This window comes from Malus domestica, chromosome 15 (genome assembly GCF_042453785.1).
Source record: "Malus domestica chromosome 15, GDT2T_hap1".
In the NCBI taxonomy this organism is placed as follows: Eukaryota; Viridiplantae; Streptophyta; class Magnoliopsida; order Rosales; family Rosaceae; genus Malus; species Malus domestica.
Window position 1 is genome coordinate 44,024,628 of NC_091675.1, and position 17,810 is coordinate 44,042,437.

Below are 17,810 nucleotides of genomic sequence, written 5' to 3' on the forward strand. Positions count from 1 at the left end.
GACCAAACTTCCGGCCAAAAGCTTCGGGACACTTAACGGAATTTTTAACGGAATGACCAAAATGATGGATGGTGGACAATCTCAGGGATCACTTCTATTGATATGAAATCTCAGGGACCAAAGTGAGGAGTTATGCAAATCTTAGAGACCATTTTGGCTAAAAAGCCAACTTGTTTCTATGAAAGTCGAACTTAAGGCCTCACACTTACAGTTGGAAAGGAATACAACTACACCGCCATGTGTGGATGCAAAATTGAAAATTTTATATGTGATCATAAGAACAACTGATAAACCAATATAGGTGTTACAAATCCAACTATTCTAAGTCTAGGGTTTTTATAATGATATTATTATTATGTTGTACATTAATCGAGCGTAGATTCTCATTCGAATGTGTTGTTCAAATTTAAAGTTCCACAACATAAACATTTCAAAAACGACCTTTTAAGAATTATTTGCATGAGAGAGTAGCAATAAATTCCTCAATGTTCTTATCAGAGCTTCCTCCTTCATCCATGGCCTCCTTAGCCAGTTCTCTCCATCTCATTAAATTCCTCTTAATCTCCTTCCCTCTCTCTCCTTCAATCACTTCTGCTATACATCTTTCTATTTCTTCTTTAGTGACAATTCCCATTTGGTCAACCTTGACCCTTACTCCTACTTTCCATTCATCTTCTACAAACTTGGCATTAGTCGTTTGGTCTGTCCACTGTGGCATTGCCACCATGGGGACTCCAGAGCTCAATGCCTCGAGCGTTGAGTTCCAACCGCAATGTGTCATGAAGCAACCGAGGGCCCTGTGACCCAAAACTTCTAATTGAGGACACCAATTTACAACCAAACCCTTCTCTGATGTTTGCTCTTCAAAATTGCTTGGAAGCTTCTGAGTTTCGGATTCTCTAACTACCCACAAGAAGTTAGCGTTGCTCCCTTTTAATCCCAATGCTATTTCCTCCATTTGTTTTTCTCCTAAATTTGCCATGCTTCCAAATGATACATATACGACTGTGCCTGTTTCTTTTGATTCTAGCCACTTCTTGCAAGCTTCAGTGTTGGAGTTGAAAATGCTGAAGCCATAATCTTTGTCATCTTCTAATCTCTTGTCTAGGTACATTGATGGAAGGGTTGGTCCTATTGTCTTGATCGGCCATCGCGTTCTCATCCAGTTCACCACCTGATAACATGCAAATCAAACTATTTGTACCACATTGACTGACTATATGTCTCACGGATGGATACAAACTTATCTAGGGCCTCACTTCGATAAGGGGCATGGGGCAATCTGTGTCCTCAAATTTTATGGCTATCGTTGCCTATATAGGGGCTTGGGGCGATTGTAACTGAAGCTAACATGTGAATAAAGATCTAACATATGTAAAACAATAGAAGACTGGTTGGTTTCTGGCCTGAGTTCAATCATACCTAGGTCATATATAAGGTCCCTTGGACCCTTTCATATAATATATATCCTATTCCCTCTCTAAAACTCAATAATGCCCAAGTAAACTATTTACAGTATATGTTTTGCAAAGCGTAGAGGCCTCTACTTTTCAATTATTGGGGAAAAGAAAATTTATGGTCAGTTTCAAGAGTACTAAATGCCAATTGGGAATTGCCACAAGGGTTGATCCCCATAAGCTATGAAGTATATGATACACATGAATTGCTTAAATCCTTTCAAAAGTGGAAAAGTTATCAATTTTTAGGGTTAGGGCTAGATATATTGAACGTAATTAAACTGAATTAGAGACGAAATTGAACATTCAAGCAAAACTACAGGAACCAATAGTGGATTTTACCAAGAATGTGGATATACCTCTTTTTCCAGCCCATGGAATGTGTTGAAGAAGATCCAATCAGCGCCACTGATATTTGAAAACCTACTAACCACCAAGTTCAAGAAGGACGGATATGACCCTGGATCATAGATGAAAGAAGGCAGATCTTGTGGCTCAAGTAAGGGCAACCCAGGTAATGATATTGTAGGCTCTTTCAGAGGAACCCTAAGCAACCCTTCATGCACATTATAGTACACAGCTCCAACAGCACAAGAGTGAGTGAAAAATGAAGCCCCAAAAATTCCTAGCCCTTTGGCTGTGTCTAAAACCCAAGGCATGGCTGAGTCATAGACAAGACAGATGATTGGGTAGCCATCATTCTCTTGCTTCAGTATCAGCTGTGGCAATCTCCGTGACAAAATGGTTTGGAACCACAGAACCTTGTTCTCCACATTATTGCCGGCTTCTTCTTCTTCTTCAGATGTTGCATGAATTGGCTCAATCTTGACCTTACACAATTGAGTTTCAATGGCTTCAGTGTTGGATGAGATTGTGACAAGTGTCACTCTTAAACCTTTGGATGCTAAGCGTTTTGAGAATTGGAGCATTGGGTTTATGTGGCCTTGGACAGGAAGAGGAACCACAAGTATGTGGATTCTATTGGCTCTTTCTTTTTCTTTCTCCATTTTCTTTGTACAGACTACTCTGCCTTTATTTGCTGCTGTTGTTTTTATAGATATGAAAACTAAATGGGATGGCCTTCTTATTCCAATTATTCACTTACAAAGAAACTCAGCCAATAATAACGTTCACATAATACCACAAGCAATACACGAACACCTTTCTGGTTACCGTGACCAAAAACTCCAACAAAAACCAATCTTTATAGAGTCCAGATTCCAGACCAAACGCTATATGTTACCTATAAAGTGAAAATGTGATAAGAACAGAGTTCAATCAACTACAAACCATAAGTTTAGCTACAAAGTTTTGACAGCTTGCTTTAATCAACCACAAGAATTTTACTATTAAGTTTTAATATTCGTAATAAGAGGTAGGTATCTGATGCAATGTTTTATACATGAAACATCACTGAAAGATGGGAACTCACAAGGATGATGAATACCACCAAGGGAAAAGAAGCTATAAATGCTTATCTTCAGGAATGGTCTTGATACGATGCACAATGCAACGATTACTTTAAGCAAGGCAATGAAATATGACAGCAGAACGAAAGTCCAAATCCAAAAAAAATAATTGGAGAAATGGTTTCTCAACTCTTTACCAGAAACTTGGTTATAAGAGCTTCCTAGCACCCACGCAATGACTTGTAACTAACCAGCTTGATAAATTCATTATAATGATTAACACGGAAAGTAATATCAGCCTCGGATCAAGGTAAATGCAACAATAGCAGCTCAAATATGCACCCTAAGATGAGATTATCAAACAACCACCGAAAGCCAAATACAACACGAGAAGGAAAGATCGAAAGACGCTGATCCAAACTCTAGCATAACCCTCCACAGAATTCAATTCAGTGACAATGACAAATGCATTTGATTCACACTAAAAAAAGAAAATGAATGCTGCATATTACTGGCAAGTTGCAATACATTACCTACACGGAGACATCCCCCAGTTGCTTTGATAGAAGATGAACACTACAGAAACAATAGAAAACTGCTACTCACACGGATTAAACATATATCAAATCCTAAAATCCAAATTAAAAATATAAAAAAAAAACCAAATAATTGGGAATCTTTAGTGCAATTTTCGAAATCAAAACCTAAATGGTAAGGAGCTTAAAATTAAAGTAACTTCGAATTTGCATATATTACGAATTTAAAATTTCGAAAGAAGATCAGAGAGATGCAGAATTAAAATTTAGACAGAGCGATTTATTCTAAGAGGGAGAAAATCATAAAGAGTAAATCGCTGAAAAGAGTAGTCGCCAAATTCTCACCGGCGAAATTGGAAGGGAGAAGCGTTAAGCGAATCATGTTTTCTCACCGGTGAACTTCCTGAGTTGACGGAACCCAAATTTGAGGGATGATCGGTCAGAGGAAAATGATGGGAGTATGGATGGGATAGCATGTCATGTGTGGCCCGCGTGATGGTTTTTTTTTTTTCTTTTCAAAATACTGATGGTTGTCCGTAATTGTAAATATTGTTTTGTTTTTTTTGTTTTTACTTGAAGGTTGTGGCCCACGTAATTGTTTTTATTTTGTATGCATGATAATGAAGAAGTTTGTGTTTCACCGTAAAATCATTTAATAATATGAAAAATAACTTAATTATATATATGTATTCATATGTTAAAAAAAAAATTCCGATGTGGAAACACGCTTTTTGGTGTGGTAAATTTTCAAATCTAAACAACATAAATCGGGTGACATGGAACATGTGTGGCCGTTGGGTTTCATACATTTGACAATTTGCTCCGATATAATGAAGAAGTTAAGATTTCATCATAAAACTAATTGACAATGTAAATAGTAACTCAAGTACTTATAAACACATGCAAAGTCCTTTATTTTCTCGATGTGTGATCTATACTCTCATTTACACTCAAATATAAAATAATAAATTAGTATCAAACTCGTCATTTACAAAATTAATATTCAATTACTTATAGGCACACACAACCACCACATCCTTCAAGTAGATGGTCTCTCTTCTCTTGCATCACCAACAAAAAAAAATCATGCATGCACCATGCAGTTGCAGAAGGAAAGTGTGGTAGAAGAAATAGTAGAATTTATTCAGAAAGGATTGGACATATTACATACTTCACTATTCACTAGTATAATTATATATTGATCATACAACGCTAGAAATCTCAGAGTGAGTTGACTATAAGTTTGAAGTCATCATAGCTAACTGCCCCATCCCCATCTATATCAATTGAAGCAATAATCCCCTGGCAATCCTCAAGTGTCAGCTCAAACCCCAAGTCATCTCCCATAACCTCATAAAGCTCTTCTGCAGTCACAACCTCATCCCCATCGACCTCCAACGCTTCAAAAGCATTCTTAAGAACATTTTCAAGCCCTCCGAATTCCATGTTCTTCGTGTTCATCTCCAAAAACTCCTCGATGCTTAGGAAACCGTCGTTGTTCGTGTCCCCTTGCTGCATCGTTGCCCTCACATCTTCTTCACTAGGGTTGTACCCAAGTGACCCTAAAATCCCACCAAGCTCTGCAGCAGTAATTTTCCCATCATTGTCTGAATCAAAAGCTCTGAATGTTTCTACTAGGCCGAGGACTTGGCTCAGTGTCTCAGTTTCTGCTGAGAGAGAGCTGGGCTGAGCCATGCAAATAGGTTGATCAAGTGGTGTTTTTTGAACTTGTATTTAGCTTTTGTAATGTTATTGGCACATCCCCAACTACATATATATAAGATATAACTAGCTAACGCAAAAGGGGATTCCCATGATTTTTATTAGGGTTTTGTTGATATAAAGTTGGAAAGAAACAAAAGGTAAGAGTAGATTCTTATGCTTGTGAATTATTAAGTGTTATCGCATTTTGTTACGATAAGATTATTCTGGCTGAGTGCTCAAGGAATGATCTTGGACAAGTTGCTTTCTTTGATTCTGCAAAAGTGATTCCCACTAAACACCATTGCTGCGAGAAAAAAAAAAAAAAAAAAAACTATATGAATGTTCATTCGTTAGACAATTTATTTTTTAGATTGTAAACATTTTAGTACTTTTTTAAGAATCAGAATAAAAGTGTTTCTTACGTAAGTGTTCCAAAAGGATAATGTTAGGTAAACCAAAATTTTAAATTAAATTTACAAACCAAATGATGTCACTAATAGGAAATACGCACGTTAATCAACGTTTAAGTAATAATCCAATTATTAATAATCACATCATTTTATTTACAAAATTTAGTTTAAAAGTTTGGTCGCCCTAACATTATCCTTCCAAAATAATCGGAAATATCCCACGAAGCCAACCGACCAGCGGAAATGCTATATCCATCTGTCATTAATTTTACAATCATTTGGCTGGGTATAACCAAATTTCTGTGATAGGGATGGCAACGGTTCGGTTTTGGGGACGGAAATGCTATATCCATCCCCATAACCATGAAAATTAACCATATTCATAACCGCAAATTAACTATCGGGTATAATCCATAACCATACCCACCGGGTAATGGATTCTCCATCGGTTAACGAGTATATCCATTTTCGTCAATACAAAAAATATATTCGTTCAATTGAGACATTATAAGTTAGTAGATATTAATTTTGTTATTAAACATTTGATGTATAAAATGATCCAATGAATGGATCTTATTGAGTATAAAAATTAAAACACTGATCATGTTGGCTTGTCTTTGATATCTCCCATAAGCACCATTGAGTTCTCATTGATTTTAATTCAAAACTTTACTTTCCTTCTAAAGACAGCTATTGTATTCTCAAGGTAATGGTTCAGAGAATAGTGGATATACAAATACACACACACACACATGCATACATATATATACTATATTATTATATTATATATAATTATATTGTTTACTATTCGGGTCGGATTCGGTTACGGATACGGTTTGGGGACCCCTATAACCATATCCAAAATCATAACCGAATAATATAAACAGTTTTTCCCCATATCCAAAATACACCCAAACTTCCATATCCAAATCTGTTCCATTTGGACGGTTATCTACGATTTTCTGGTTTAACGGTTAGAATTGTTATCCCTATTATGTGGGCTTGTTTGTATGCTTTCCCATCCTCTGCTGGAGACCATTAGGTTTATTTGTTTCATATTCTGATATGGCCTGGGGTTGATGGAGGATAATTAACAGGGATGAAGCCCATGCATGTTTCACCACGCCCACGAAATTGTAATTTGCATAGTTGGAACTAGATTTTTATTTTATTTTTAACAAGTGATATTATTTATACTAAGGGAGAGAGGGTGGGATTAGCCTCGTAATGAGCTAGCAATAATGTGGTTCAAATTCGCTTTTGGCGAGAATCAAACATAAGACGTCTCACTTATAAGTTTTAGACCATAATACTAAGTGGCAAGTTGGAACTAGAATTAGAAATAAATATTTGACAAAAAACAAGAGGGTATCTACGCTTGGGAATTTACTAAAAATTTCGAGAGTAAATTGTAGCAATAATCCCTTAATTTTAACTCAATTGGAGTAATGGTCTCTCAACTAAAAATCCAATATCATTGGTTCCTTAACTCATCAAAACGTGTAGTTATGGTCCCTCAACTAAAAATTCATTACCATTGGTCCCTCAACTTTAATACAACTAGAGAAATGGTCCCTCAACTTTAACTCAATTGGAGCAATAGTCCCTCAAATTTTAACCTAATTGTAGCAATGGTCCTTCCGAAATAACTCATTTTGACAAAACTTTAACGAATATGACCATAGCTACAAGTTTTGATTAGTTGAGAGACCCCAATTGTAGCAATAGTCCTTCCAACATAACTTATTTTGACAAAATTTTGACAAAGTTGACGAAAATGACCATAGCTACACATCTTAATGAGTTGAGGGACCAATGCTAATGGATTTTTAGTTGATGGACCAATGATAATGGATTTTTAGTTGATAGACTATTGCTCCAATTTAATTAAAGTTGAAGGATCTTTGCTACCATTTACTCAAATTTCGATGTGTTCTTAATAAACACACTCTTAGCACAAGTCAATGTTTATTCAAAGACAACAAATAATTTAGGGATGTGATATCCACACACCCTTTTTTACTTCTCTCACACACTTTTAATTTTCAGCCGTCGGATTGGATGAATTGAAGAAAATTAAAGGACGGAAATTAATAAAGGATGTGGGAGAAGTAAAAAGGGGTGTGTGGATAGTACATCCCATAATTTAGTGCTTATTTAAATGGACATAACCCAATAATTATACAAAAAAAATAAAATTAGAAAACTGAATGTAGGAACTATTTGATAATCATTTTGTTTTTAGTTTTTATTTTTCATTTTTTTAAATAAAAAATTTGTTCATACCATTTTCAACTTTTAGTTAAAAACATGAAAACTAAAAGCTCATTGACTGGTTGATAACTTTTTCGATTTCTTTTTATTTTATTCTTTTTTTTTTAAATTGAAAACTCGTTTGGTAGCTATTTCTAGTTTTCAAATTAAATAAATGAAAAACTAAAAACAAAAAAGTGAGAATTGTTGTAGTCCTATTAGATTAGAAATGTGATTGTGTAAGACATAGTATATCTTGGAATATCTCTTATATTCCTATTAGGAGTAGATTACCTATTAAATGTTGTAATCATAAAGGGAAAGGTTTTTACCTATCCTACTACTATAAATAAAGGCACAATGGGGGTGGAATAGAACACACCCACAATTACACATCTCTCTTTTCTCTCTAATATTGCCACACCTTTCTCTCTCTCTATGGCCTTCATAATCATTCAGTAAATTATGCCTACAATACGTTATCAGCACGCTCTTGACGCTGCGCTAAAGAGAGTTTGATCTTCAATCAGGGGAGTATTACGTTTTAATCATTCTTTTTATGATTAATTTATTATTTTGAATTGATCTACATGCTATTGATTCAATTTAATTTTTCTGTGTTGAACATGATACAACGCATTGGAGATACAATTTCGGTTTTTCAAAACAGATCTTCTACAAATTCAAAGGCTTTTGTTATTTTCTGTCAATCAGGTATGCTTAAAATAACGTAAGATATTTGAAACAACCATGAAGCATGAAAACATTCCCCATGATGCATGAACCCCCTATGTTTATATTTTCCTTTCGATATATATTGTATATGTTCATATATTTGTCAATATATATATATATATATATTTGTTTCATGCATTATGCAATTATATTTGCCATGTGGAATTTGTGAGTCAAAGTATGAAATCAAATTAGAAGCATGATTTTTTTTTTTTTTTTGGTTCTGAAAACCCTAAAAATCTGATGAAAAAAAAAGGAAGAAAAAAAAAAGGAAAAGTCATGAGCCAAGCTAAGCCTGGCTAGCTTGAAGCCAGGCCGAGCCACGCTATCACAAACAGCAGCCCATTTTGGGCATAGCTGTGCACAAAACCTTAAAGCCTACTTACTGGGCTTCCCTCCTTACAGATCTCGGCATGCCTCCCATCAGCCAGCAGCTGACTGGCCCGCCTCCAGCAACCTTCTGTTGATGGGCCCGTTTTTTTCCTTCAGCCCGTTCTGCTGATTGCAGCACGCTGGACTATTCTTTTTTCCCTTCTTAGCCCATGACTGCAGCAAGCCTGCAGAGCTTGTTTTGCAGGTTGTGGGCTGCCTACAGCAGCCTCACACAGCCCACCTTTCCTATTGCAAGCCCGTAGCTTGCACATGCTGATTTGGGGTGCCCCATGTGGCCTACCAAAGCCAAATTCGGCTTGTTTCTGCTTCTAGCTTCACCCAACCAAAGGGTTCGCCCACGGCTAAGCTCAAATTGGGGCTATATTTTGCAACCATATGCTATTGTTTTAGCATTCTGAATAATTTTAACCCATATGTTAATATTATTTTGCTTCTATAATCGACCCTGTATGACCCAATTTATTGAATTAATTAAAAGTGACATGTAGTCCATTAATTTGATAATGAATCCAAAATTATTGACCTGAAGATCACTTTTGGACATTAACGATTCAATAATTTATTTTTATACTTTGAACCGTTGACATACTTTCGTAGTCCCGAAGCACTCACACTTGAGTTCCTGAAGCAACTCAAATCCACTACACTTAGTTGTATATTGTATTCTGTGTTCTTGCAGGAGCCTCTTCTTTATGAACTAAACGTTCATAAACTAAATTGAACATGTAGTTTCAAATTTAATGCCTTTGAAACCCGAAGATTTCATAAAATAATACACCCATGAAAACCCGACGTTTTTTCATGAAAACCATGTCTTAGAACTCGAATGTTCTAACTTTGATGCTTATGGATGATTCATTCCCATAGCACCAATCACAATATTGTTCCCTCCAATTCAGTGGATTGTCGAACAGTTACAAGTTCGATTTTCCTAATTTGGACGTTTCTAATAGAAACCACTTTATGTGAGGTACAAGACGTGAATCTCCACTTGACTATCAAGAAGCTGAGACACCATTGAAGCCAACAATGGCATGGAAGAGCTGAATAAGCCTCTGCCATGATCTTCATTCGAAGACTTATGCTCAAAGCATTACAAATGGAAATACCTCCTGATCGAGGATTCCATGGCTCTTTGGCTCACTCCTACGGACTGTGTAATCATGAAAGACATTGCCTGAAGCACACCATGATTACGTCCATGAATGAGTACAGTTCTGAAGTTTATAAATTCGATCGAATTTTGACTGGAGAATACTTTTCTCGTCCTTCCTTGTTTCTAACTCGCCCCTGAAGTAGCAGTGTACATAGCAGAAGTTTACCAAATTCTCGGATCTGATTACTACCACAAATGTGAGAAAAAGGTATGGACCCAATTCAGCTGGAGTCTACCGAATAGCTCGACCCAGTTTGGTCAAAGCTTACCGAATGGTGATGCACTGTTTCGGCAGGGATACACTGAATGACATATTCTCTCACAATCCAATTTCGAGTTTGTTTTTACAACATATGGTATAATCAGGGCCTGCCAAGGTATGGCATCATGCCTAAAGCATGATCCTTGGTACCTAAGACCCAAAACTTCAAGAATAAGAGAAAATATTCTTGAACCTTAACCCTGCATAATCTATTTCTGTCTCAACGGAATAAACCATTGGTTATGCATATGTTCGTGCCCCAACCAATGTTGTTAAGGAGTACATTCTAGTAGTCAATATGTGAGACTAATTTTGCTCCACCAAACACCGTTGGAAGAGCAGAATTTTGACATGGATGGCCTTGTTGGCCGAATCCCCTTAAGTAAACCATTTACCTTGTGAACATTTTTCCATGTTCTTGGATTCACGTTTGGTGTATGTTTTACTTATGGATAATCTTATTGATATTGTTCTCAAATATGAGTTAATTGAATAATGTTTCTTAATACATGTGACTGATTCAATTAAACATGTGATTAGGTAGGAATGTGGGAAAGTTAGTTGTTTGGATGAATGCGTACTACGCACACTAACTTTACACCTAAATCACATCTCTAACAACGACTTCAGGTCTATCCAACCTGATTAAGAGCATTGGCACGCTCCTCCTTGTATGAATGATATTGCATCACCATTTAAGGGACCTTAAATTCTCCCTGACGTTGAGTTTTTAAGGATATTCGAGATGACAATGATCATAAAAAATACAGTGAAATATCTTTACACCACCTCCAAAAATGAGCCTGAAGCTTTGATTTGGGGCCAATGGGTTGTCTCCCAACTGGGAACATGCCACATGTAGCTGACTTGGAGCTGGGTGATTGAGCAGTTTACTTGTTTTGGCACGACCATTTGGGACACTTAGGTCGAACAATGATGCTACAACGCATCTCCTTACCCAAAGTAAGGATCTTGTGCCTACAGGCACACTTTGCCAAAATCCGCTCGTTTTGGGAAATTTGATTTCTAAATCATCCCTAACAAAGATACAAAATGACTCATTTTTTACAGTGGATTCAAGGAAATATATGTGGACTAATCCAACCAAAATGCGGACCATATAAATATTTATGGTTTTGGTTGATGAATCAACAAACTGGTCACATGTTTGTCCACACACATTGCTGTTAAACCTCATGGCCGATTAAGGATTCACCACCCTACTTATCCCTTAAGATTCGGGAGATTGGATAATGTCGAAGAGTTTATATCGACGGTTTTACATAAAGTATTGCATGCATTTTGGGTTTATAATTGAACATTGAATTCCTATGTTCACCCCAAAAAGCCTCACCTAGTGATTATAAAGCGCAATTTAAATGATCGCCTAAATTTTGGTAAACTTACCAAGTTTTCAGTTTCTACCTAGGGCTATACAATCCTTGTACGTAGTTATGTTGGTTTGCCTTGAGGCCCATTACCACCCAACCTATATGACGTTACAGTTGGTTACTGGGTTCGAACTTGACGATTTTCGTATTTACGCATTTGGGTGAGCATTCCATATGCCAAGTTGCGCCGTCGCAAAGTACCAATACGGGTTTTCAAAGAACGATGTGTATCTTTTTTCGATCATGATTCTTTTTCACACTAGGTCACTTCGAGCCCTTGTATGCGATCTCTTTATCGCTCATTTGCGGGTTGTCACTTTAATGAGTTTTCCCCGTCATTAGGGGGAGATAAGAACGTCAACGTTCCTGTAGAACAATGTGAATTTACGTGAACGTTACCCACTATGTCTCATCTCGATTCTCGTACCACATATGTACGATAAGTAAGTGTGATGAATTCTAGCTTTCATAATGTTGCTCTAGATGCATTCCTCTGATTTAGCTAAACTGACGAGATCATATACCGGTTGCAAACATACATGCAAGGAAATACGTACTTAACGAACGTCGAGTCAACATCCTTGGAGGGTATGCCGCCCCTGTTGGACGGTTTGGACGCCCTTGTTGGACAGTCTGGTACACCGGCAGATAACCAATCAATCTGTCTTGGCCTGGAGCACGACAGATCATTCGGTTCATAGGATTCACTTCCCTAAAAGAGGAAGATACGGCACAACAATGAATCTAAACTCAATCGTTGTTTGAAATCATTTCCATCTCAAGAGATTAATCAGGATTACTCCCGAGACTAAAAATTCTTGGTTCAGTATACTAGTTTGGATGAGAAAATGGAATTGAAATGAGATTACCATAGATGATATTTTCACTTATATAGTAGCTACCGACATAATTGAAAAACGACGATATCGAATAATGTTCAGTTGATTAAGTGACAACGTAGAACTAATTGGACAACTAAGGTTACAATCCAGGTCAAATTCCTTACTAAAGTGTGTATTGGACTTGTTGTCCCTACACTGCCTAAGATAACCTTGTTGTGTTACAAGTGGGAAAGGAAGCGTTATGAGATGAATGAAATAGTGCGATATGATGCACGTCTTACGGCACAAGGTTTCTCTCAAACATCTTATGATTGATAGCAATATTATGAAATATGGTTAGTGTTTCTCCATGGGGATATAGATACGGAGATTTACATTTAAGTTCTTGAAGAATTACATGGACTGGTTCAAATAGTTCCAAAACCACGGAACATCCTCTTAACTTGTTTTGAGAAGTTCACTTATGGATTGAAAAATCCGACGGATGTAGTATACTCGTCTAAGTGATTATTTGATCAGTCAGGGATATGATTATGCCCTTGCATGTTAAACTATGAAGTCTTATTCCAAATTGCTAGAGTTACAGTTTATGTTGTTAACACGAATCTCACTAAGACTATGGAAGAGCTTGATAAAACTGTCTCGCACATGAAGATGGAATTTGAGATGAATGATCTTAGGAAAACTCATTTATGTTTTGACTTGAAGTTCAAGCGTTGTTCTGACGGTATTTTGGTCTACCAGTCGAACTACACCCCGAATATGTTACCTTTGAGTATACTTTTGATCGTCCATACGTTATATGCAAATGAGATCATTGAAGAGGTTATGGAATCCGAAATTCCATATCTAAAGTTCAACTTTGCGCTTCGTTGTACTTAGCTCATTGTATTTAGACATGACATCTCATTCGCTGTTGATCTTGGTAAAGATGCAGCACCGCGCCTACACGCACTCACTGAATTGGTATTAAAAATGTACCCTGAAGGTACTATGAATTTAGGCAAATCCCAACACATCTCAAGCGGATCCAACCCCTATGATCCTTGGAATGATGCTTGCCTTGTTTGTTATGTTGACGTAGGTTACTTATCAAACTCGCATAAGGCAAAATCCCTAAATGGTTATGTCTTTACCGTTAAGGATTGTCGCAATATCTTGGTGGTCCACGATATAACCTTAGTTGTGAAATCTTCGAATTGTTCCAAGCCTCATCTTACTTCACTACGCCAAAAGTGAGACATGGTTAGAAGTTCTTGTTGAGCATATTCAAAGTACTTGCTGTGTTTTTCATCCATCGTTGAGTCCCGACGACGATCCATGAAGATTATGCCGTATGAATCAACCCGACCAAGCCATGATACATCAACGAAGTCAACACCAAGACATATTGTGTCCACATCTACATTAGCAAACTATCAGGAGATTGAAGTCATGCAAGCCGATCCTAGACAACCTTGCTGACCTCTACACGACATCACTGCCAAAGTCAACCTTCCAAAAGCTTGTCTAAGGAATTGGTATGCCTAACTATTCATACGCAAATGCTTGTAGTTTTCATTCAAAAGTTATGTCAAACTCAGGAGGAATATCCAGAAGTATACTCACTTGATCTTAATGTACTCTTTTTTGCTACGATTAGGAGCATTTTTCCCATTGGGTTTTTGCTACCTAACTAGGTTTTAACGAGGCACCCATCCTGGGCTGGTCATACCCTTGTGAGCTATTCTACTTGCGTCCAAAAGATTTATAGTTTTAACTTAATGCAACTTCTCACTTTTCTCCTTAGACTATGAGTTTTTCTCCCACCTTAGGTTTTACCATAGCAATGTTTTGTAAGTTTTAATTTTTATGCATTCTTCCGTTGATCTGTGACTCGCATTCGCTCATTGTGCCGACGACTTCATCAACTATACTTGCTTCATCATTGAAGACCTGATACGCCATTTACTTGAGTATTTACACACTCAAGAGGGAGTGTTGCAGTCCTATTAGATTAGGAATGTGATTATGTAAATCCTAGTATATCTTGGAATATCTCTTATATTCCTATTAGGAGTATATTACCTATTAAATGTTGTAATCCTAAAGGGAAAGGTTTTCACCTATTCTACTACTATAAATAAAGGCACAATGGAGTGGAATAGAACACACCCACAATTACACATCTCTCTCTTCTTTCTACTAGTGCCGCACCTTTCTTTCTCTCTATGGCCTCCATAATCGTTCAGTAAATTATGCTTACAACAACTATTTTCTTGAGTTTTCAAATTTTAGCTTTCAGATTTTTTTTAATTAAAATTGAAAGTAGTTACCCAACGAGTTTTCATTCTTCAAATAAAGTGAAAACAAAATGGTTATCAAACATCCCCTTAGAAAGTCAAAAATAAAAGGGAGAAAATCAATGAATTAAACAATCAATGAAACTAACTAGGCATGATAAACATGATGACACGTAATTGAGGGCATTTAATGTATGGGCAATATCGTTCCCTCAATTATGGTTGTTCGTTTTCTTAGAGCATCTCCAATGGGTTTCCTAAATGAGCTCTTAACTAGAATTTAGGGAAGATTTCAAAAAAAAATAAAAATCAACTCCAATCATGCTCTCTACCCACCTCATACGAGAGGGATTCATCTAGGAGCTCCGAATTATAGAAAGGAAAAAATAAGCTCTTAGTGGCTCTCTATAATTAATGCTAACTATTTAATATTATTAAATAATCAATTAGTTTTTATTGGCTAATTATTGACTCATTGTCATTATGACTCTCTAAAGTAGAGAGTATTGTGACAACCCGTCCCTAATTTTAAGTTTTATAAATTTTAAAATAGTGATTTTATGAAAATGCCCTTAGAGGCGAGGATGTTTGACTTTCGTTGACCATTCGAAGTCACAATTCATGTTTCTGAATAGATCTTGAAGCTACGAACGCATAAGCAAAAACCGTTTGCGAGTCCGGATTATAATGGTATAGTTACGGACGTTTGAAATTGTTTACTCAAATTTTAGTTTAGGAACTAATTAAACTCCCACAATGTTGGAATTGTAACCAATCAAATAAAAGGGGGAATGACCAATCAGAAATTAGAGGAGAGAGAGATAGCCAATTAGGAGATGAGAGAAAGCTCACAACCTTCCCTTTCCGTCAACCCATCCGTGCACCCACCAAACCAAATTTCCAGCGGTTTCTGCCATTTTTCCCATCGAACCACCATCATCCAACACCTGCAATCTCTTCCACAACCTCCCTTCTACCATCTCCACCCAAATTTGAAGGTTTTTAGGTCCAAAACAGTGTAGAACCTCACCGGAGCACCGGAGGTGCTCAACGGCGATATATATTTGGGGGTGTGTGTATAAAAGCTTACAAAGAAAGCTTAGAAAGGAAGAAAACTCTTAATTGAAATACTTGTATTTCTCATTAAACGATAATTAGTTATACACTTGGTATTTATAGTGTTAACATAACTAGCAATTTACACATATACCCTCAGTAATTCTAACAATTACATATTAAAGTATAACAACTATACAAAGAAGAAAAGAACATTACACCTATTTTTTATTACTCTTTACACCCCTTCAAGCTTAGCTTGCGGCTGAAAAGAACCAAGGGGAAGCTTGGACTGCAAATACCGAAATTTGTGTTTTGTCAAAGCTTTAGTATGGATGTCTGCAAGTTGATCCTGACTGCACACATATTAAACTTTGATCAAGTGAGCAAAGACAAGTTCTCTGATATAGTGGTAGTCAATTTCCACATGCTTAGTACGAGTATGAAACACTGGATTTGATGCCAAGGAAATAGCAGAGATGTTATCACACCATATATCAGGAACTTTAAGAAGTGGCAGACCAAGATCATTGAGAATTTTGCAAATCCAAGTAATTTCTGCAGCAGTGTGAGCTAATGACCTATATTCAGCCTTTGTTCAACTACGAGCAACAGTGGATTGCTTCTTAGCACTCCAACTAATCAAATTAGATCCCAGAAAAATGCAATAACCACTGGTAGATCTTCTGTCAAATGGACAACCTGCCCAATCAGCATCTGAAAAGGCAGATAAATGAATAGAACCTTTTTTGAACCATAAACCTTATGTGAGATAACCTTTAAGAAATTTTAAGATTCTTTTGGCTGCCTGCAAATGAGAGTCCCTTGGACCATACATAAATTCCTCTTGCATAACATGCGTCCAGTGTGCAAACTTGGATGCTTGAAGATAAGTAGTGGGAACAGGAGCAATGGAAGATAAGTAGTGAAAATGCAGCATTAAGTTATGGACTTGTAGTTGAAGTAGACTCTTGAGAAACTAGGGTTATAGATGGAGCACAGTGAGGGATGGTAAACTCAAGACTCATGAGGGGAAAATAAAGAGGTAGATAAAGATGTAGATGTTGCAGCTATAGTCATGTGATATGGGAATTTTAATTCATTGAAAATGACATGCCTGGAAATATAAATGTGCTGAGCGAGAGGATCCAAGCATCGATACCCTTTATGTTGGACATTGTACCCCAAGAAAACACAATGTTTGCTCTTACTATCCAATTTGGAAGAGATGTAAGGTTTGAGCCATAGGAAGCAACTACATCAAAATATTTTCACTCTTGAATAATCTAGAGGAATATGAAACAGAAGTTCCAAATCAGATTGAGGAATACCAGATATAGGAAGTTTTTAATCAAATAAATAGCATTTGAGAATGCTTCAACCCAAAACTGATGGGGTACCTAGGATTGAACTAACAAAGTTTCTGCCATTTCAACTAATTGCATGTGTTTACGTTCAACACAGCCATTTTGTTCAAGGGTATGAGGACAACTGAATTGTTGTAAAATACCATGAGACTTAAGATTGAAACTGATTGCTAGTGAATTCACCCCTTGAGTTAGATTGAACAACTTTGATTTTATTGCCAAGAACATTTTCTACATAGCTGTGAAAGCTTACAAAAGTAGAGTACACATCTGTCTTAGACTCCAAGGGGAAAACCCAACATTACCTAGTACAATCATCAACAATAAGCAAGTAGTACTTATAACCACTTACAGATAACACAGGTGAGGGTCCCCACAAGTCACAATGCAACAAATCCAAACATTTTGAAGAAAATAACAAGTACTACCAAGGGGAAGTTTATAATTCTTGGCTAAAGCACAATCCTTGAAGAAGAAATCCACTACAGATTTTCCTTGAAGTGCAAGTTGAGTAGTTGAGAGTACTCTTTTGAAAATGGCAGATGAAGGGTGGCCAA

The 17,810-nt window shown here is 36.7% G+C and overlaps 2 protein-coding genes across 4 annotated transcripts; both read right to left on the reverse strand.

Annotated features, from left to right (window-relative positions):
* Window positions 1-242: 242 nt before the first annotated feature.
* On the reverse strand, window positions 243-3,924 carry LOC103401884 (mogroside I-E synthase-like). Of its 3 annotated transcripts, none has more exons than XM_070814484.1 (4): window positions 3,748-3,924; window positions 3,400-3,442; window positions 1,817-2,700; window positions 243-1,174 (listed from the first exon to the last, which is right to left on the reverse strand). In XM_070814484.1, exons 3-4 carry the CDS (start codon window positions 2,462-2,464, stop codon window positions 452-454), a joined length of 1,371 nt encoding a protein of 456 aa, XP_070670585.1. In that variant the 5' UTR covers window positions 2,465-2,700; window positions 3,400-3,442; window positions 3,748-3,924; the 3' UTR covers window positions 243-451. The 3 variants fall into 3 exon arrangements, with proteins under 3 accessions (XP_070670585.1, XP_070670586.1, XP_008338819.1); XM_070814485.1 differs by having other exon boundaries at window positions 3,400-3,461; window positions 3,748-3,881; XM_008340597.4 differs by lacking the exon at window positions 3,400-3,442.
* A 600-nt stretch (window positions 3,925-4,524) lies between these two features.
* On the reverse strand, window positions 4,525-5,198 carry LOC103401885 (probable calcium-binding protein CML29). The gene has a single exon (XM_008340600.4). It carries the CDS (start codon window positions 5,095-5,097, stop codon window positions 4,624-4,626), a length of 474 nt encoding a protein of 157 aa, XP_008338822.3. The 5' UTR covers window positions 5,098-5,198; the 3' UTR covers window positions 4,525-4,623.
* Window positions 5,199-17,810: the final 12,612 nt, after the last annotated feature.